A 21,539-nucleotide genomic window follows, 5' to 3' on the forward strand; every position below is an offset into this window, starting at 1 on the left:
CAGATCAGTTTCATTGATCCCAGATCAATGGAGGTCATCCTAGCATAGGGAGTACGATAGATACATTGATGCGTCCTGTTGACCACTATGTGTTAACTACCCATAGTAGTACACCCCCTTTTTTCACAAAAGGGATAGCACCTGATCAACGTGCCCATGCCATTCGACTATCATCATCGTCCCGATCATATTATGTTGTAAACTTAGTCTGCGTGTGTAAATTGTAAATAATATTAGCAGATTTGTATCATGTATGTAATTGCCTAGGTAAACCTAATTTTCTAGTGATGCTCTACATTCCAAAAGGTTTTTTGTCTCACCGATCCATGATCGGTAGAGTTTTCCTTTAGCCTAACCCCAAAGCCGGAATGGCTTTTGTCATTAGAATCTTAGGGGAGTCCTAGTGTGCTAAATCGAGTCTATGTAAAAGTGATTTGGGAATAATCCTAACTATTTGGTTAGGTTATTACAAATTGTTGGATCTGCTAGATTATGTTTGTGTCGCAGAACTGGGTGGTCTATGAGGGTCTATGTCAAATGGGTTTTGCCCCTTGAGGTTTAAAAATGTAAAAATCATGATGTGAAGTGTCTTGAGGGTTATAAAATGTCTTATTCCCTCATAAGTCCTAGATCCTAGGTGATTTTTTGCAAAGGGTAAGTTCGAGGGTCCTTTTAAATTAAAAAATAACATAAAATAAAAATATAAAAATAATAAATAAAAAATAAAAATAAAATAAAATGAAATAAAATAATAATAAGTCAAAGTTTTGAGGAAATAAATGCAAAATTTTAAATTTTTATATTAAAATGTGAAATTTCCTCAACATTTAAAATTTTCAACGGATGAGATGAAAAGAGATTTTGATCCTCATCGACGGTCGAGATCACTTTGACATGGATCACTCGAACTAGCCGTTGGAAAATTTTTCTTTAAATAGGGTGTCAGGGGTCATTTGAGATCATTCGGTCTGGGAGTCTTGTGCTAAAGAAAGCTTTCTTGTAGTCATTTTTCATGTGCAATAAAGAAAGACTTTGGGGTTGAAATCTTGCTGGTGTTACTCTTCCGGAAATGTTGTAAGATGTTTTATTTCTGTGCATGATTTTAATTTCAGCCATTGTGATAGCTTTATGAAAAGTGATTTTAAACACAGGTATATGAAAAGTGATTTTAAACACAGGTATCTTGTTTAGTCGCTAGGGTTTGAATGGTAGTTAAATTTCTGAATATGATCGCAAGTATCTCCATTAGATCTGGATTTTAGTATCGTTTTCTCCCTCTTTGTTAATGGTTGAATTAAGCTATGCAGGAAATCCTTTTTCTTTTGAGATTACCAGGCGTTCAGGGAAGTTCTCAGCTGAACCAGCCAACTCCCGGATTGCATTTTTTGAAGAGCCCAGCTGGTTTTGATCCCGGGCTTATCATTAGAATTTCTGCTGCAGATGCATGAAGGGTTTTCTAAGCACCTCATATCGAACGTAAAATTTTGAAAATATTTCTGTGGCATACTGACAAATCTAGCTGCTTAGAGCCTTTAAGTTGTGAATACTATAATTATTTAGTTAGGGTTTTTAAGGTTTCATTATTGTATATTTTGTTTCTGGGCGTTTTGTTTTGCCATTACAGGTTGTAGATCTAAAAAGGAGATTTTGTTTGAAGCTAGATCTAGGCCCTGGAGGGTAAGATCTCGCCTCAGAATCAGCTCTGGCAGGAGTATTTATTTATTTTCAGATTTGGAAAATTTCGTGAGGGTTTCATCAAGTAGGAAAGATTTAAAATTTTAATTAAGTTTATGGGCCACCGGTCTGCTACCTGCGTTTTCAGTTTCTCTGTTGTTTAAGGTCGACTTTTTCTGACAGAAAATTTCGAATTTTTTTATTGCTGTCAGCTATTGCCTAGGGTTTCATTTTCGTCGCAGGAAAATTTTGATTTTGTGTTCATTGTTGTTTTTCTCAAAAGCTTTCAGAATTTTTAAGGTCTGGGTGTGGATTTTAAAATTTTTATGGGATCTGGAAAGTTTCTGGGTTATTTTCCTACCTTCCCTTTTCTCCTACGCTGCCCTAAATTCCTCACTCAGCTGCCTATTCTTCTCTGCCTGTCCACGCATCTCTCTTCTCTCTCACGTTTTCTTCCTACGCTGCTGTGGCTCCTACCCTCACTGGCATCCTCACGTAAGCCCCATCTCTCCCCGCGATTTTTCTTTCCATTTGCCGCTTCCTAACTTGCTATCCGTTGAACCTATCCGCCGTCCCTCCTCATCAACACGTTGCTGCCATTGCTCCAAACGTTTAGCTTGCCCCACGCAGTCACTTTCTGCTCCATTCTAGACCTGCACGTATCCCTCACGCAGCTGTGTCCACCTTTATGCCCACAGCATACCCCTCCCGCTCCATCCATCGATTTGTTGTTCAAACCACACAAACCTGTAAGTGAGCAATCAACAGCAAAATCGTTTTCTCCTCGCCGTCGCGAAGTCTCCTCATGCCTTCCTTCTATCGTCCTACTCTTCTCTACCGCCGTCAAACATTTGCAAACCACTCCGCACCTCTAACCCGCGACTCCATTCAGCTGTTGAAGTCCTCAGCTGCTCCCTTCACCATCGAGCCGCTGTCCTGTTCCTCCTTCTATCGTCGAACATCCGAACCTACAAAAACAAACATACGTCGACACTTTTTTTTATGTGTTAGTATTATTTAGGTTAGGGTTAATCGCATTTTCTTTTTTTAGTTTCATATATTTAGATTTTTATTTTTATTTTTATTTTCATTTGTGTGGTAGCGTTAATTTTTATTTTCATGAAATGTCTTATGTTTTGATTTAATCATAAAATCCTAAAAAATAAAAATAAAAATTCTAAAAGTTAAAAAATAAAAAAATAAAAATCTAGAAAAAGTTAAAAAATAAAAAGAAATTAGATTTGGATTTTGATTTCATTTTGTTGTTTTATTTCGACTTTGATTTTTTCTTTTAAATAAAAATTAAAAAATCCTAAAAAAGCATAATGGTTAATCTTTAGGATTTGATTTATTTTTTATTAGATTTTCATTTAATCTTTAAAAAAAAAAACATTTAAAAAATCCTAAAAAATCTTTTTCAAAATTAAAAATCTAAAAATTTATAAAAATCCTAAAACATTTAAAAAATTTTGAATTTTTTGGTGACTTGAGAATTAAAGGTGAAGTGAATTTAGGGGTTTTAACCTAAATGTTAAAAAAAATAATTTGTGGCCTATGACCTATTAAAATTTTTATTTTTTAGCCCTTTTAATTCATTTTTCCATCGCCTTAAAAGATTTTAAATTTTTCAGTTACCATTAAGTGTTATTGCCTAAGGAATAATTAAAATTTAAATTTAAAGTTCCTTTGGTCATTAAATGCATGATTTTCCTATGGTCAAATTACGATAAATGTTTTAAGCTATATTGACTGTTGGAAAAAATTATTAATTCTAAATCTTGGTCATTAACGATAATTGTTTTAAATCTGGAATCTTTCGCATGTGACAGTGTTGGGCATTTATGTGGATTATCGTCACTTTTTCATCACATATTGAAAATCGATCTAGATAGCTTGTTTTATTGATGGTTGATTTAAATATTGAAGGCACTGGTCTGAAATTATTTCTATCTTGTGGTCGTGTCTTGTTTTGGTATTTACTCTATCTGGTTTAATCATTTAGATCCATCAAGTTATCCATCATTAAAATCTTCAGGTGCTTGTTTGCCTTGTGTGTCTCCCAAGCCAGCTAATTACCGGTTGGTCTTCTTTTATCCCATAGGGTCTACCCCCCTTAGCCTAGGGAGACGGTTTAAACAGAGAGATCAGGGATCAGGGTGACAGCCCCCGGTCTGAGCGTTGTCGCGGTGCCTAGACACTCTACGTGACAACACGTCCATCGATAGTACTACTATGGTCCCTAACCCCATTTCCCTGCTCATTGATCAGATGAGAGGTACTTCCCATGAGTCCCAGACTGCATGGGTAGGATGCCTCGACAAGAGAACTAATCATCTTGTCCACAGGAGAACGAATCATCCTGCTCCACAATCGCCACGAGAGAACTAATCATCCCGACCCACAGGAGAACTAATTATCTTGTTTCACCGAGAGAACTAATCATCCCGTCCCACAGGAGAACTAATCATTCTGTTCCAAAGTTACCACAGGAGAACTAATCATCCCGGCCCACAGGAGAACTAATCATTCTGTTCCACAGTTGCCACGGGAGAACTAATCATCCCAGCCCACAGGAGAACTAATCATCCTGTTCCATAGTTGCCATGGGAGAACTAATCATCTAGGCCCACAGGAGAACTAATCATACTGTTCCACAGTTGCCATGGGGTATCACAGGGAAAGGTTGAACCTGTCATCTTGTACATAGCGCACCACCAGGGGAGGGTGAGTCACCCTATGGTCGTATGTTGCTCCAGTAAGTACCCCAAGCCCCCTAGAGCTCCTAGAGCTCAATGCATGCAACATGCAGGACCCTTATAAGAAGGTCTCTCAACAACTCCAAGTCGTTCGAGAAAGTCACAGATTTGACCTTTCCCTGGGGCTTTGACAAAATGTCTGCGACCTGTACATTAGTCTCAATGCGATGGAGCCTCCTCGCTCATCGACTTACCATATCCCAGATAAGGCAGTATTTGATGTCTATCTGCTGGAGCAATCATCGAATATGGGATTCCTCAATAATCGAATCCCCCCTCTGGTTGTCACTGAGAATCACAGTGGTATTCATCATGTGTACAAACAACTCACTTAAGAGCTTCTGGAACCATGCAGCTTCACACGAGATCATACTCGTAGCTATGTCTTCGGTCTCAACGGTGCTTACAGAAACCGACATCTGCTTCCTGCTCATCCATGATATCGAAGCAAAATCCAAAGAGAACCAACACTGAGAAGTGCTCTAGTGATCCTCCACACTGCCTGCCGAGTCAGCATTCGAATAATCATGCAGTTTCATATTTCGGCAGTGTATCTCAATCCATGAGAGATTGTGCCCCGAAGATATCTCAGAAGATTCTTGGCACCAATCCAATGAGGCTCAATCAAATATGAGCTCACCATGCTAACTGCAAAACATATGTCCGGACGGAAGTTCACCAAGAACATCAACGCGAATGAGTTTATAAAACTCAGAGGCATTTCCCAAATCTAGTCCGACATCACTACCATATAATTTCTGAAAGTTAAGATCCTCGAGGTAGTCACAGGCTTGCAGTTTATCATTCCAGATCCGGAATCCAACTCCCTCTTACTTCTGCAAATGAGAGGGTCTGCACCTATCAGAAATAGGTCGTCCTCATAAGGTGTCGGTATGAGAGGTTTATCATCCACAACCTTCGGGTAATGGTTTGGATCGGTTTCACTCCTAGTGAATCTTAGCTTCATCAGACAGCTATCAATCCTCTCATACTACACCCGAGGTGTTTTGCTTCAAGTCATAGAGGGCTTTCTTCCACCTGTATACATGAGATTCCCAATCATGAATCTCAAACTCCTCGGGTTGTTCCAAACCTGTGGACCTGCTGTATGAGGGGAATGGTCCCCTTATAAGATTTTCCTTCGGTACAACTCAAACATGTACCTTCATTCTCTTCTTGAATTCAGGATCCCTATCACCATCTGACTCACATCGGGTAGGGCCCCATAGGTAGACCTTCGGTGTTATAGATGTGATATGTCAATTGACATGATCCCCAATGGACCATCCTGCAACTTGATACAAATTGCCAACCCTAAACCCATGAGAAAAAGCACCTTTGAAAATTTTATTTTTTAACACGTACCTTTCCATCGATGAATGCCACCCTGAAACCTTTGACTTCCATTTCTGAGATGGACACCAGGTTCTTCTTGCGATTAGGTACATAAAAGAGATTCTTGTAAATGAATAGAGTTACCCTCATTCAATTGAGGGGTAACATACCCTACACCCTTTCCGGGATAGGTGGCATCGACTCCAAGTATAATCTCACAGTTGTTTCTGTCTCTACCAAATTCGAGAGAGTACCCTTCTATCCGATGAGGTGCCTTGAAGCACTACAATCAATAAGCTAGATTCCCAAAGAATCTGAAGGAGAGGGCCAATACAAGATAACGCTTCTTTATCTTATCAGAAACAACATTTGATTCTTCATACCTGGGGTTCCTTGCTTTCTCTGAAGAGTCGGTCATTTCCTTGATGACCTGCATTACCTGTCATTCCTCTGATCATTGAAGATGTCCCTGGAATGATTGTTATCATCATCAAGTGATGTGTCCCTACCTCAGACACTCCTTTGCATAATGGCCGAACTTATTACAACCAAGGCATCTGCCTTTCCTTCCACCCTTAGATCCGGACTTCCCATTGAAGTGATCTTTAGGTAGGCCATCAGAAACTTCTGCTGCGCCATTCTGATAATATTCTCTGCTTCGACTTCACCCTTGGTGAATTTGAAGAGGGATGAGGAATCCATTGATCCTTTTTTCCTTTCCCAACTGTCTTTGGTGATTGCTCTTTCACTCTTGCTTGGGCATTGCCTTCACCTTAGCTCTGATACCATGTTAATTTTAGGTATGTTCTATGCTTAGAGCAATTTATTTCAATTTTCACAGTTAGCTCAATATCTTTTCCAAATTAGCAATCACATCAGCATTAAAGTAAATTGCAGATAGAACATAAACATAAATCGCAGAAGACAAGCCAAGACAAGAGGACACAAGATGTGGCGCTAGCTAGGGACAAACCCTAATGTGGGGAAACCCTTGATCAATTCTTCTTATATTTTCTTCAATAGTTCAGCAGAGAGAGATAGATAGTACGTTTACAACAGAAGTCAACACTTTGACTTATCTAGCTAAGAGCATAGATCATCTCTAAGAAGATGATACATGAGATCAATTGAAGACATGTTGCTTCAACTGATTCTCCAAGGTGATTTCTTCACCTATCGTCGTGCTGCATTTCGTCGTCATGCTACACCTCACTGCGCTGCGCACCATGCTGCACCCATCATCACTATGCTGCATCTCATCACGCTTCATTAATCATGACTGTACTTATCACTGTATTACATTATGTGCCATTGTTGCACCATGTTGCCATACCGACTTATGTGTTAGTTGCATCTTGCTTGCTTGTTGTCCCTAGCTTGCTTGTTGTCCCTAGCATGCTTGTTGTTCTTAGCATGCTTGTTGTTCTGTAGCATGCTTGTTGTTGCATGCTAGCTATCCCTTGCATGCTAGCTGTAACATTCCATGCTTGGTGTATTTGCTGTAAGTACCATACAACTGTCCCAATGTTAGTTAGTTGTCCCTTGCATGCTGCTCTCTTTCGGAGATAGATGCTCTAGCTGTTTTGGCAGTTCCCTGCAGTTTCGGCAGTTCTGGCTATTCTTGGCAGTTCTGGCAATTCCAGTTGTTCCCGGCAGTTCCGGAAGTTCCGGCAATTCCGGTTGTTCTTGGTAGTTCCGGCTTCTGCCCTCTGTATTAGCTTTCCCGCCTATTCCAGCAGTTCCGGCTTTTCTTGGCAGTTTCGGCAGTTCTCGCCAGTTCCGGCAATTCCCAGCAGTTCCGGTAGTTCTGTCTATTCCCGACATTTCCGGCTTTTCTCGGTAGTTCCGACAGTTCCGGCTAGTTTTGGCAGAGCTGGGAGTTCCGGCAGCTCCGACTTTTCCCGACAGTTCTGGTAGTTCTCGGCAGTTCTGGCTTCTACCCTTTGCGTCAGCCTTCCCGCCTATTCCGACAGTTTCGACTTCTGCCCTCTGCGTCAGCTTTCCCACCTGTTCCGGCAGTTCCAGCAATTCCGGCTATTCCCGGCAGTTCTGGCTATTCCTGGAAGTTCCTGCAGTTCCAGTATTCCCGTCAGTTCCGGCTATTCCTGGCAGTTCTGGCTTTTCTCGGCAGTTCCGACAATTCCAGCTATTCCCGACAATGCCTGGCAGTTTCGGCTTCTGCCCTCTACATCAGCTTTCCCGCCTATTCCGGCAATTCTCGGCAATTCCGGCAATTCCCGACAATTCCGGCAGTTTCGTCTATTCCCGGCAGTTCTAGCTATTCCCGATGGTTTTGGCAGTTCCGGCTTTTCCTGGTAGTTCCGGCAATTCCGGCTATTCCCGACAGTTTCAACTTCTTCCCTCTGGATTAGGGCAGTGTTATCCCTTAGGATCTCTCCTCGTACTAAAACCCAAAGACAAGTAGAGAGGAAGAGATCCCAAGTGTGTTGAAATGACTTGAAGGCCACCTCTATTTATACTGAAACATTGAGCAAAAGTGGGGTTTATTTGGTTGCTGGCCGACCTTGAGGAATTGTCCCATAACACAAATAAATTCATATCTCCATGAATACTTATCAGAATCGGATGATCTTTAGATTAATCCTACACCTCTCGATGAGAGGGATCCAAGAAAAATATCAGCTTCTATTAATAAGATAACCCATATGGAGTTTGGCCCTAGATTCCAATTTTAACATTGACCCATAGTTGATTTCCCTCCCTTGTTGTCGGATCTCTACTCTGATACCATGTGAAAATTTCTAAACTGAAATTCTATTGCAGCAACTGATTTATTTCACCTATTTATTATTCACAATAAGTTATTTACGAAATCCCTTCAGCAAATATTAAAATAAATTCTACTGCAGATATCCCACAATTGCCCAAAGAAAAATACATGCACAAGAACTAATCACATGAACACAGTTGTTTTTGGACAACTGTCCCCGGAAAAACCCAATGTGGGAAAATGGTGCAGCATATGAGGGCTTTATTAATCTTCAGCAGCAATTTCTTTTACAAAGAATGATTTTACAGAGAAACTGAAAGAAAACACCTGAGACTTTCCCTTTGAGACTTTCTGACACTTTTGAGACCCTGCTCCCACTCCTGCGTCACCTCTGTATCACTCTGCGTGGCTCAGCGTGGCCCTGAATGGCTCTGCGTCCCTCTACATCAACCTGTGTGAGGGTTGCGTCTCTCCTTTGTACTGCGTCTCTCTTTGCGTTGTCTCCCACTATCCCTGCGTCACCTCCTCCTTAGTCACTGCCTATTGTTGATGCTCTCTTCTTCCTCCACCCTGCAACTCTCCCTTTGAAATCGATCTCCTTTACTTGAGAATTGATTTTCCTAGAGATACTGAGTATTTGTCGGTGTATCTCCAAATGATCCTCAAGTCTTCTCTTATACTTTTCCTGTTGACGAATCAATGGCCGAGATTAAGTCCCTAATCAACGGATAAGATTAAAACAGACTTGATCCTCGTCTCGTAGAAGCTTCTCACCCTTATCTTTATTAATACCCATTAGTATTTTTATTTTCCTAAGTTTAGACTTAGGAATCCATTAAAAATATTAATTATTTTAATAACTCCTCATCCGGGTGGAATTTCTCAAAATGATTTCTAGGCCTTGGAGATCTCATGTGCCTTAGCCTCTCCTCCAATTTCAAGGCTAGAGCACATCCGATGCTACCAAAAATCAACAGGAAGTTTGGCTGGAGCATCTTCTCTGAAGCCAAGAATACTCAACAGAGAGGCAGAGAGACACACAGAGGAGGCAGCGCAGAGGGCAAAGAAGGTGGCGTAGAGCCAAGCAGGGCTCATGCAGGCCCGACGTAGAGCAATGCAGCAGCTTCTAGCGCAGAGGTCCGAATTTGCTGAAGGAGCTGACCTATCTGAGCCGAGAGGGTTGGAAAAGCTTCTGAAGGCAAATCGATTCTTAGTTGAGTTGATGCAGTGACTTAGAGGCTGACGCCCTGGCCCATTCAGGGGCAGCGCAGAAGTAACCAAGGAACTCGTAGTTCAGCTGCCGGATCAGCCGGGACTAGAAGTGTCAAGCGAGGTAATCTCACTAGTGTTGGAATTTCTAAGTCTGACATGTTAGAAACCCTTTATGCACTTTACTGATTTCCTAGCTACTTGTTTTGTTAATTAACAAGTTATTTACCATGTAAATATTGGAAATAAATACAAGTACATGTTCAACACATTACAGATCATCAACTAAAGTAAATAGACACAAGCACACAAGTGACGTCATTGTTTTTGGACTAATGTCCCCGGAAAAACCCAATGCGGGAAAACTGGTGCAGCTATCTGAGGGTATGATTTATTAAGCAGTTTCAAAATACAATCTAGGTGCCAAATCCGGCTCATCCAACAGAGAAAAAACTCGGCAGTAGTACCTCTCAGCCGGAGACAAATATTCCGGCTGAAACCTAGGATAAACACTCCGACAGCTCCACAACTCCAATCTGCCCCACGAAACCCCAGCGTCAACCTCTAGGGCTGCGTCAACTCTCTCTTGCCTAGCGTTAGCCCAGCGTCACTCTGGATTGGCCTGCGTCATCCTCTGGAGGCACTGCGTCAGTCCTCTGGCCCTCTGCGTCACCCACGCTGGCCCTCTGAGGCACTGTGCAGCTCCTGGCTGCCTTTGCATGAGCCCTGGCTGGCTCTGCGTGGACCCTTAGCTGGTTCTGTGTCCCTCTCTCCGGTTACTGTGCTGATCCTCCCGGTGCTATCACTGCCTCTCTGTTTTTGTATTCACTGCCCCTCAACTGCCACTCTGATCACTCTCAACTTTCTCAGCAAACCCAGCCCCAGAAAGTTGAAATCTTGATCTTTTGGTGTGTTCTCCAAGTGACCTCAAGCCTCCTATTATACTTTTTCTCATTGACAAATCAACGGCCGAGATTAGGTCCCTAATCAACGGCTAAGATTAGATCTAGCTTGATCCATGACTTTTGGACTATTCTAACACAGTTTTATATTAATTCACATTAATATTTTATTTTCCCTAAGTTTAGACTTAGGGACTCCATTAAAAATATTAATTATTTTAATATCTCCCAAACTGTTTAGAATCTGCCCAAACCCTTTCTGGGTATTGGAGATCTCATGTGCCTTAGCCTCTCCACCATTTTTTGTGGCTAGTGCACATCCGATGCTACCCAAATCAATGCTCCCTCTTAGCGAGGACTGTGCTCTTGTAATACTCCTCACTGAGTATCACCCTAATCATCTAGCATCGGTCCCTGTGTTGATGCTAGGCCTGTTGCCCATCATTTACACTGTTTTATCCTGTACTGCTACCCATGGACCTGCCACTACCACTGTTGCATCCGTACTGCAACTCCCTCTGCATCCATGTTGCTGCCCATGGCCCTACCACTGCCGCTGCTGCATTTGCACTGCAACCCCTCTCATCATGCTGCATCGTGCTGCCCAGAGCACTACCACTGCTAACTGTTGCACTGCAACTCAGTTACTGAGAAGTAAGTAATTGATCTCCCAACTCTGACATCTTCGTCAGGCTAGAAACACTCTTGATGCTGAAGCTCCCTCTGTCACTAACAAGTGCTCCCTCTTTGACCTCTGCGGTGCTGCAACAACTCCATGTATCTCGCATTGTTGCACTCCTCTCTATGCCATCCTGCACTGGTGCAACACTTCCGTGCCTCTCGCACTGTTGCCTCCTACTAGCCTCGCGTTGTCCTGGGAATCCTGCATTATAGCTCCCTCTGTTGCTCCATCCACATCCGTCTCTACTAACATCGTCAATACTGCTACTCTTCTTTGGGGCCCCCGTAGCAAGGTTTATTCCAAGAGGTTTGGTACCTCAAGGATCCTGCCCCTCATCACCTGTAGTCTGCCTGACTACAGCTCGATGTCTCCCCACTTCTGCTCAAGTGGTGTGTGTGCACTCATGGCACAGTCATCGTCTGTCTCCACTTCCTTCTCTGCCCTTGCTGGCGCTGCCTTGGTCTCGGAGGCCTCTCCCTTACTCTTCTTCCTTGGACACTGGGTTGCATAATGACCCAGCTCCCCACAGTGGAAGCATTTGACCTTGGAGAGGTCCTTCTTCTTCTGTTTCTCCTGCTTTCCCTCAGATGCTAGGGCAACATCCTCCTCCTCCTCCTTCTTGATTCTGATCCCCTTGCCGCTACTTCCTGCCTTGCTCAGCCTTTTGATCTCTTCTTGGTGAAGAGCAGCCCACATTTCCTCCCAATCTGGAAGGGTCGCCCTGCCCAGTATGCTCTGGACAAACACCTCCCAGTCTTCTGAGACTGTGTTACAAATAAAATATATATAATAATGTAAACAATAATAATCGTAAATAATGATTAGTTAATTAGTAATTAGGTTGAAGAGGCATGTCTAAATGAGACATGACTCTCCATGAAGAGACACTTGCTTGGTATATAAGCAAGCCTCTTGTTCTCATTGTAAATTCATTCTTGTTCTTATTCATACATTTTAATATATATTCTTATATCTCAATGGAGATATTCATATTCCAAGACTTCTGGAGTAATTAATCTGAAGAAGGAACTTTGTTCGCTTCATTTGGTATCGGAGCCATGTTTGGCTGATCACCAGGCCTTTGGCCATCAACCTGTCGTCAATTGTATTGCCGTCGTTATTCCAACGTTTCGCTACTAGTTTTGGAGTTTCTCCAAATCACCAGATTTGTCGCCAGGCCTTTGGCCATTTAAAAGATTTAAAAAAATATATGGAGGAATTATTCAAAAAAAAGAGGAATTATATAAAAAAAACTATATATAAAAAAAAAAATTACATCAATAAAAATTTATATATAACTGCTGACCGACCATCACCAAAGTGTGCCGCTGCACGAAATCACCACTGCTCCACGTAGCTTGCAACACCAGAAGCCTGCACTCTACCACCGTCTAGTCGTTACATTTTGGATCACCGTTGTAGACAACGGACAAAACCCGCCGCCACTGATAGTTGAGGGACAACTAGCGGATACGACCAACTAATTGCCACCAAACCACTGTCCATACTTCAGTTTCCCCGACCGATAGCATCCGCCACCGTCTAATGCCATCATCCGCTCAATAGCCACATCTGTAGCCAGTCGCAACCCGTCACCTGCTCCCGTTTGCAACGACATCTACTTAGCGCCACCATCATCTGAACGGTTCCACCCCAACTTTTTCCACAGCCAACCGAAATCACCAAGCCACCAGCTTATACCTTGCCGACCCTCATACTACCCACTGCGTCTTCTCCCATACTCCCGGCTTTCACTCCGTCTGCCCCCGCATTCCTTACCCATCCCCTGAAAATTTCTTCGTTTGCTCTCCTCAAACCAGCAATCGAATTTTAAAAAAAAAAATCGAGCCCTGCCAATCCTTCCTTCGTTCGAAATACACTTACCACCATCTAATCCAGCACAACAATGTGATATATTTATGGTTATGCCCATACAGTTTCCCGTCACATTCATTGCATTCAGTACCACCATTCAAGCATTTAAAAAGTTGCATTAAGGAGAAAAGACGTGTCTGAGAAAATACGTAACTTTTGAAGACTATATTAATTATCTAATTAAATTAAAGAATGTTAAGGTTGCAAGGATATTGAAAACAGGTAAAAAAATAAGTATATATTAAAAAGTTTTTTATTATTAAAAAAAAAAACGCGAGATAAAAGAAGTGAAAAAAAAATATGGAATCTCTAAGTAATAAACAAAAACAATTCCAAAGAGATGTAGAACAAGTAATCACAATACTTGAGCGACAATATGCTGAGGAGAAAGAGAGAAGGGAATCCCTATTCCATTCTCTACATCCATCGTCACTCCCACAGAATGATGTAATCCAGTGTACCGAGAAAGTGTAAGAAGATCAAGAGAATGGAAAAATAGTCAAAATCCAACAAAACAAGAAAGTGTTGGAACATGAACATAAAGATCTTGTGGATATGCATTACAAAGAAATAATGGAAAAGGACGAAGAAATTTCTCGTCTCAAGGACCATGTCGAAAAATTACTGGCGCAAGTGAAGAAGACTAAGGTCACAAAAAAAGAACTCAAGAAGCACTTATCAGAACAAGAAGAGGAAACTTTGCGTTTAAAGAACCTTAATAAAAATTTATTAGAACAAATCAGAGATCTAAAAGATGAAAAACTTAAATTTCAAAACACTGAAAATAAAGTTGATAAATCAGAAATCAAAGAACTTTTACATCTGAGAAACCATAATCAAAGTCTACTCACTCAAATTAAGAAGCTTAAGGATGATAAGAAAGCATTAAAAGATAAGTTGGAACAATTCACTCAAGAAGAAGTATCAAAATCTCAAGTCGCAACAGTTCAAGTTGAAAATAAGGGAAAGAATACCGACCCAGTGAATATGACAACTCAAGAAGACAAGTTTGTTGAAGAAATGACACACTTAGATGTTGCAGTTCAGACAATAAACACCTCCAGTGAATGTTTCATAACCAACTCTACAACATCTTCGCCAAAAGAAAATATAAAAATTGCCACATGCCCAATAAGGGAAAATCAAACCAAAAAAGTTCACTATCAGCATGCGAATCATGAGAGTAAACAACTCAACCATGCTATGTATTGGGACCATTCAGAACAGAAACAACAAACTGATGTTCCAGAGAAGAATAATGTAACCTCAATCCAGTCCTACGATGACAAGTCGTTACAAAATTCCAGTGATCAAAATATTCCACAGAAAATTAATCTAGGATGGTCTGATCCCTTCTCAGTGCGACAATTTTGTTTGTCACTAGGAAGATCATATCAACTTGTATCGACGAAGATGACTATTACGAGATGAGAAGACATTCGAACACGAAAAAAGAGATCAAGTCTTTTTCATCGACAAGCTTTGAGGACAAAGCTTTTTGAGGAAGAAGGCAATGTTACAAATAAAATATATATAAATAATGTAAAAAAATATAAACAATAATAATCGTAAATAATGATTAGTTAATTAGTAATTAGGTTGAAGAGGCATGTCTAAATGAGACATGACTTTCCATGAAGAGACACTTGCTTGGTATATAAGCAAGCCTCTTGTTCTTATTGTAAATTCATTCTTATTCTTATTCATATATTTAATATAATATTTATATCCTCAATGGATAACGTCATATTCCAAGTCTTCTGGAGTAATTAATCTAAAGAACGAACTTTGTTCGTTTCAGAGTGCGCTCAGGGTTGTTCTCACCATCAATTCTGGACCTAGCGTTGCCCCTATGAAAGTCGGTTGATCCCAGATCTCCTTCAATCGACCAAGGAATGGGTCGATCTATTCTTCCTTCTACATCTGGTATGATCGCAATTGATTTTCTAGTAGCATCTTCCTCTACATGGAAGTATGCTGATACAACTTGGTCAGGGCTTCCCACATCTCCTGTGTTGTGTTCTTCTCGGCAATATGTGGTACTATATGATCCTTGACCCCGTCAAGGATGATACTCTTAGCCCTCGCCATTGCATCCTCGTACCTGTCGTTATCAGTTGGGTCAACTGGGATATCTATCGTCTTCAAGGCGAAGTGATTGACACGATTCCTGTCTAGTATGGATACAATTCTAGCCTTCCAGACTACGAAGTTTGAGGCTCCGTCCAGTCTGTCCTGGTCTCTTACTCCGTGTAGTGCCATTTCACTGCTCCTCTACTTCCCTCCTGGAAGTTCTCGGTATGACTCCTTTGAGCCTCGATTTCCCTCCTAGAAACCCTTCTGCCAATGTCAAGATTCCCCTCTCCAATCATCTGTGCAATTGCAACATTGATCTAGATTTCTTGGCTAGAAATCCACCTCGGTAGCAATTCCCTCTACCTTGGCCTTGTCCTGTTAGGTATTGTTCTGACTACAGTACCCCACCAGCTCCACTCTGCAACTTACCCACAGCCTCCTAAACCCCAGCAAACTAAAGGTTAGAGCTCCTAGGCTCTGCACAATCCCGGCACCAGCAAATCATCCTCCTCAGCCAACTGCATCAACCCTCCTAACCTCTGCATGGCTTTGCGTGAGCTTGCCTTTGCCTCCCTCAGCCTCTGTGTTGCCTCTTCCTGACACTGCGTCGCCCCTTCCTTGTTGCTACTCTACTAGGAACAACTTCTATCACTCGGGACAGCTATTTTCTGTTGCTGCTGCTCTGTTCTGCTGATGTCCTCAGTTCTCCTGTGATCTGCAACCACGCTCTGATACCATGTTAGAATTTCTAAGTCTGACACGTTAGAAACCCTTCATGCACTTTACTAATTTATTCCTACCTACTTGTTATGTTAATCAACAAGTTATTTACCATGTAAATACAGGAAATAAATACAAGTACATACTCAACACATTACAGATCATCAACTAAAGGAAATAGACACAAGAACACAAGTGACACTGTTGTTTTTGGACTAATGTCCCCATAAAAACCCAATGCGGTAAAACCGGTGCAGCTATTTGAGGGTTTGATTTATTAAGCAGTTTTAGAATACAATCTGGGTGCCAAATCTGGCTCACCCACCAGAGAAAAATGTCCGCAATAGTACCTCTCAGTCGAAGAGAGATATTCTGGCTGAAACCCAGGATAAACACTCTGGCAGCTCTACAGCTCCAATATGCCCCCACGAAACCCCAACGTCAACGTCTAGGGACTGCGTCAGCTCTCTCTTGCCCAACGTTAACCCAGTGTCACTCTGGCTTGGACTGCGTCATCCTCTGGAGGCACTGCGTCAGTCCTCTGGCCCTCTGCATCACCTAGGCTGGCCCTCTGAGGCACTGCGCAGCTCTTGGCTACCTCTGCATGAGCCCTAGCTAGCTCTGTGTGGACCCTTAGCTAGTTCTGCGTCCCTCTCTCCGGCTACTGCGCTGATCCTCTTGGTGCTATCTCTGCCTCTCTGCTTCTGTATTCACTGCCCCTCAGCTGCAACTCTGATCACTCTGTCACCTTTGTCAGCAAACCCAGCCCCAGAAAGTCGAAATCTTGATCTCTTGGTATGTTCTCCAAATGATCCTCAAGCCTCCTCTTATACTTTTTCTTGTTGACAAATCAACGGCTGAGATTAAGTCCCTAATCAACGGCTAAGATTAGATCTGGCTTGATCCATGACTTTTGAACCATTCTAACGCAGTTTTATATTAATTCACATTAATAATTTATTTTCTCTAAGTTTAGACTTAAGGACTCCATTAAACATATTAATTATTTTAATATCTCCCAAACTGTTTAGAATCTACCCAAACCCTTTTTGGGTATTGAAGATCTCATGTGCCTTAGCCTCTCCACCAATTTTCGTGGCTAGAGCACATCTGATGCTACCCCAAATCAATAACTAGTCTTGTCTACCAAGTGATTTTCTTTGTAACTGGATTGTCGGGAGGGCATCCAAAGATTGTATTCAGAATACTTTTGGATAATAATAAAACCCTCGGATCTGCTGCACCGGTTTTGCTGCAATGGCTTTTTCCGAGGACATTTGTCTAAAAAATATTGTGTCCTTTGTGTTGTACCTTCTCTATTGTTCTGTTCTTGTTTTGGGCATATTATTTAATTAGTGTAGGCTATAGTGTATTAGCTTCTATATTTGTTGTAAGAAGCAGTGAATAATTTGTTTCAGTAATTAACAAATAGGAGAATTTTAATCAGTCGTTGCAGTAGGATTCTGGTTTACGGAATTTTCACATAGCTGAGCAAAGATAGCTAGGAGAGATAGGAGGTAGAGCACATGGAGAGGATTTGTGCACTGTAGCAGCGCACGAGCCACAGGCATTACTTCTTTGTACCTGCAACCATATTTCTAGAGAGATAAAGAGAGCGAAGCGACCTCACCTTCTAGATAGATTTTCTCCCGAAATGGTTTCTCAGAGAGCATATCTTGTGTCTTGTGTGTGTGTGTGTGCTTATTTTGTCGTTCGCAACTTTTCTGCATAATTTCCATTCACATGCATGCACTAATTACAGTTAAATCCACAGATCTTAAAGTTTAATAAACTCTAATAGTGTAGAATTTTCAGAGTTTTAATATAATATTATTACATCTGTTGTGACGAGCTATCTAATGGAATATCCACGACATTTACGGATTACTACTATAAATATTATTACAAGGAATTTTGAAAATTCACAAGGAACATTATGAAAATACATTTGTTGTGATGAGCTGTCTAATAGAATATCCACGACATTTACGGATCACTACTATAAATATTACTATGTGAAATTTTGAAAATTCACAAAGAACATTATGAAAATAATTTTATTACAATGGAATGATTTCATTCATTATAACGAATTTATCTATCAAACTTATTTAACTATTCAACTTCAATAATAAACTTAGTTCTCAATGAATTTTATTTTATAATAATATTTATACTAAGACTGAGTTGAATCTTGTGATTTTTATTACACAACATTATTTTCATAGTATTTCGTAATAGCATACTACACTAACACTAAATTGAGGCATGTCATCACCCTTTTAACTATTCAACCTCCATAATATACTTAAATCCCAATGAATTATATTAATATACTTATTACTAACACTAAATTGTTAGATTGTAATGAATTTTATTTTATAATAACATAATATACTAATATTAAGTTGAAGTGCACCTTTGTTTTTTAATTTTTTTCTTTTTTTTCAATGCTAGGCTAAGCTTATACCAGGGTCAACCATATGTTGGATGGAAGAATATCTTCTCAACAACAGGGTGTAGTCACAAGGATTGTTTGTGTGAGACTTAATAGAGCCTAGATACCCCTTGGACATTGTAAACTTCACAATTAGTTTCCACTCTCAAACGCTCCCCATAAAATTTGAACCTGTAACCTAATGAAAACTAAACCCCACACAAGCGCACTGATCTCTATCCCACAGGTAGTTGAATCACACCCTTATTTACATGCCCATTAGTTTCCTATTATTTCCTAATAAAATAATATTATTAACACAAGTTGAGTCACCTCGTGACATTATTACATGGCACTATTTTCATATTGTTATTTTCACAATTGTCAATATCACGATTCATAAGTCATCTTTGAAACTGTCATTTCGGGTTGAGAATTTGACTACCCCTGTTTCGATTCTGCTCACGAAACTGAAATTGCTTCAAGATATTATGTGCCTTCTACAGACATACTTTAAGTAATAGCTGTTGAAGTTTCTTGGAGTCACGAGTCTAGAGAATATTCATACAGCCCTAGATAACGACTAACTTTTGAGATTTTGAGCTTCTTGTGAGCCAATACTTTTTCAAGCTCAAATTGTGATAAAACCTTCCTTCCATTTATAGACTTCTAAGGCTACCCGTTGCTTGCATCAATGAACCCATACTAAAGTTTGTGTGGATTTAATTTCATCCGCATGTACATTGCCAATGGAGGGAGTTTGTAATTTTACAAATGATCTAGTCTATAATATTGTTAGCCATAAATTTCTTGTTGTACCATTGCAATCCTTGAATTTGAGAATTCCTGTTAATATAAAAACATAAGTTGCAAGGACTATAGGATACACTAGCATTTCTGTCTTTTGGTAGCTGTCACACAAATTTTGGCATGCCACATGGCTAAAATCACACAAATTACAGAATACTTTAGATACTCCTCTATATTTGTGTTATGGCAATTTACAAGAATTTTGAACACCAGTTTCAGCTATTGCATGGTCTGAACAAAACCCAAAGCAATGAATTTGTATTCAGTTCATTGATGTTTACATGAAACCGAGAGATTGCTCAGGAACTTTGCTTAAAGACCCTGCCGCCAATGTTGGATGTGTTGTATTCTTTGTATACGGAAAGACTCTGCATCCCAACGTTTTTACCCATAATTTAAGGCCTACCGTAATCTAATATTACTTGGCAGATTAGGGTTGACTAATATATTGTATTATGAACTGTTTTGGTAATGCAATGAAAAAAAGGTGCAGCGCTAAGCTAGCTGATTTTCCTAGTTAAGGCTTTTTAAGTAAATCTTGTGTATTGTGTATGTGTGCCATTGTTTATCTTCTCTTTTGTTCCAGAGAATTTTTTTAGTAATGCTTCTCTTTCATAGGTTTATCGGTCACTGTTTTCTACAGTCAAAGGGTCCTTTACAATTCCTTTTCACCAACTGAAAACATCTCTGCAAGTAGCACTTATAATAGTTCAAAGCCAGCTTTAAATGCGTTCCTATCAACTGAAAATTTTTGTTCGACTTCAATGTTGCATACTTCCTATTAGAAATTTAACCGAAAAGGCTTTCAAGAGCATGTGACTAAAGTAAGTATGAAAAACGGTTATTAATGTCTCATTATTTGATTGAGAATAACAAACTAACACCACGGAAATACTTTCTCTTGGAAATTTAACCGCAGAGGCTTTCAAGAGCATGTGACCAAAGTAAGTATGAAAAATGGTTTTTAATGTCTCATTATGTGATTGAGAATATCAAACTAACACCACGGTAATTTCCAAGAATAGCATTGAAGATCATGTCTTCGTTCATATAAAAAAAACATTAATTTGGTCATTTGTGGACATTAATATAATTTATTTCTTTCAAACAATTGAGGTCATTTGTGGACATTAATGTAGACGAGTGAAATCTGATGCTCTACAAAATAGTTTAAGCATGCTATTAGTCAACTGGAAACATATTAATATGTAGAGGCTGTTGTATGGGATGCAAGAAGCATATTTTCTTTTTTTACTCAACTGCTTAAAATATGACATAGAATAGCATATTTATTGCCTATTTCTATGAAAGCTATATCTGTCTTCTTTATATTCAAGGAAAAAATCATTAAGTGCATTTTTCTAGGTTGTTATTGTGTATAAGTTAAGCTAATTGTTAAGATTGATTTTGTTGTTTTCAGAACTGCACATGATCTCCTGTGGACGGAAACTCCCTTCAGTGAAATCAAAGCTAAGAAGTACAAGGAGGATATCTTCTTTTATAGCATAATCGTAATTTTTTTCTTGATTATTGCGCTGAGTAGTATAATTCTACTCAAGAAATTAATTATGTGATAGGTGCAAAATCTTGTATATTTCTAGGAAACAATAAAACATAAAATCAAACCAGAAAAACCCATAAATTATATCCAACCTAAGACCAGAACTATCGATTTGAAAAGGCTACATGACCTATGTAATATATGAATATTGCCCTTTCACATGTCCAAAGTAATAATGCTATATAGTTTTGTCTATTTAGGTAATTATAATTTTGCAGTGCCCTCTATGTAAGGCAAGATGCATTGCATACTATTAGGATATTTTATCTGAGACACCTACATAGATGACCCTTTTTTTTTTTGGATGATCGAAGGGGCAATTGAAGAAAATTCTAATTTTCACAAAGTGTCGATCTTTTTTATCAAAATTTTCCAGTCGTCCATTTCTTTCAGTTTAAAAGATATTGTTCATCGCCTGACCAATTTTGGGTGGGCAAAGAACACAATTTTGAACTTTGATTCCTTATATTGAAATTTGAAAATCTATTTCATCAACATGAAAAGAGACTCTTATAGAAGAATTTAAGATGATACCCTGTTTGATTGGTACAACATTCTAGACACCATCTAAACATCTACTCAGGTGGTTCTACAAGAAAAACACTTAAGAACAAAGATACTATCTATACTTCCTAAGGATCCTTCAATGTGAAAGTAATAAGTGCAACTGTGATGAGTTTGACTTTATACACATTCGCTATTCTTTGGTGCAGCAAACTAAACAGCTAACTCAAAGAGACTGAGTGTTGTACATTAAATACACAATGACCC

At 39.9% G+C, this 21,539-nt stretch overlaps 1 protein-coding gene across 1 annotated transcript in view; it reads left to right on the forward strand.

The window, feature by feature from the left end:
* Positions 1 to 20,925, forward strand: part of LOC149185302 (uncharacterized) — a 446,687-nt gene extending 425,762 nt beyond the window's left edge. The window contains exon 12 of the mRNA XM_089417896.1: positions 20,628 to 20,925. Within this exon, the coding sequence (XP_089274022.1) occupies positions 20,628 to 20,781 (154 nt within the window). The 3' untranslated portion in view covers positions 20,782 to 20,925. The remainder of the gene's footprint in view (positions 1 to 20,627) is intronic.
* The last annotated feature ends 614 nt before the right edge of the window (positions 20,926 to 21,539 follow it).

Source organism: Pinus tabuliformis, chromosome 3_2, assembly GCF_031772625.1.
Source record: "Pinus tabuliformis cultivar Carrire ecotype Pingquan chromosome 3_2, CPIR1, whole genome shotgun sequence".
Classification (NCBI taxonomy): Eukaryota; Viridiplantae; Streptophyta; class Pinopsida; order Pinales; family Pinaceae; genus Pinus; species Pinus tabuliformis.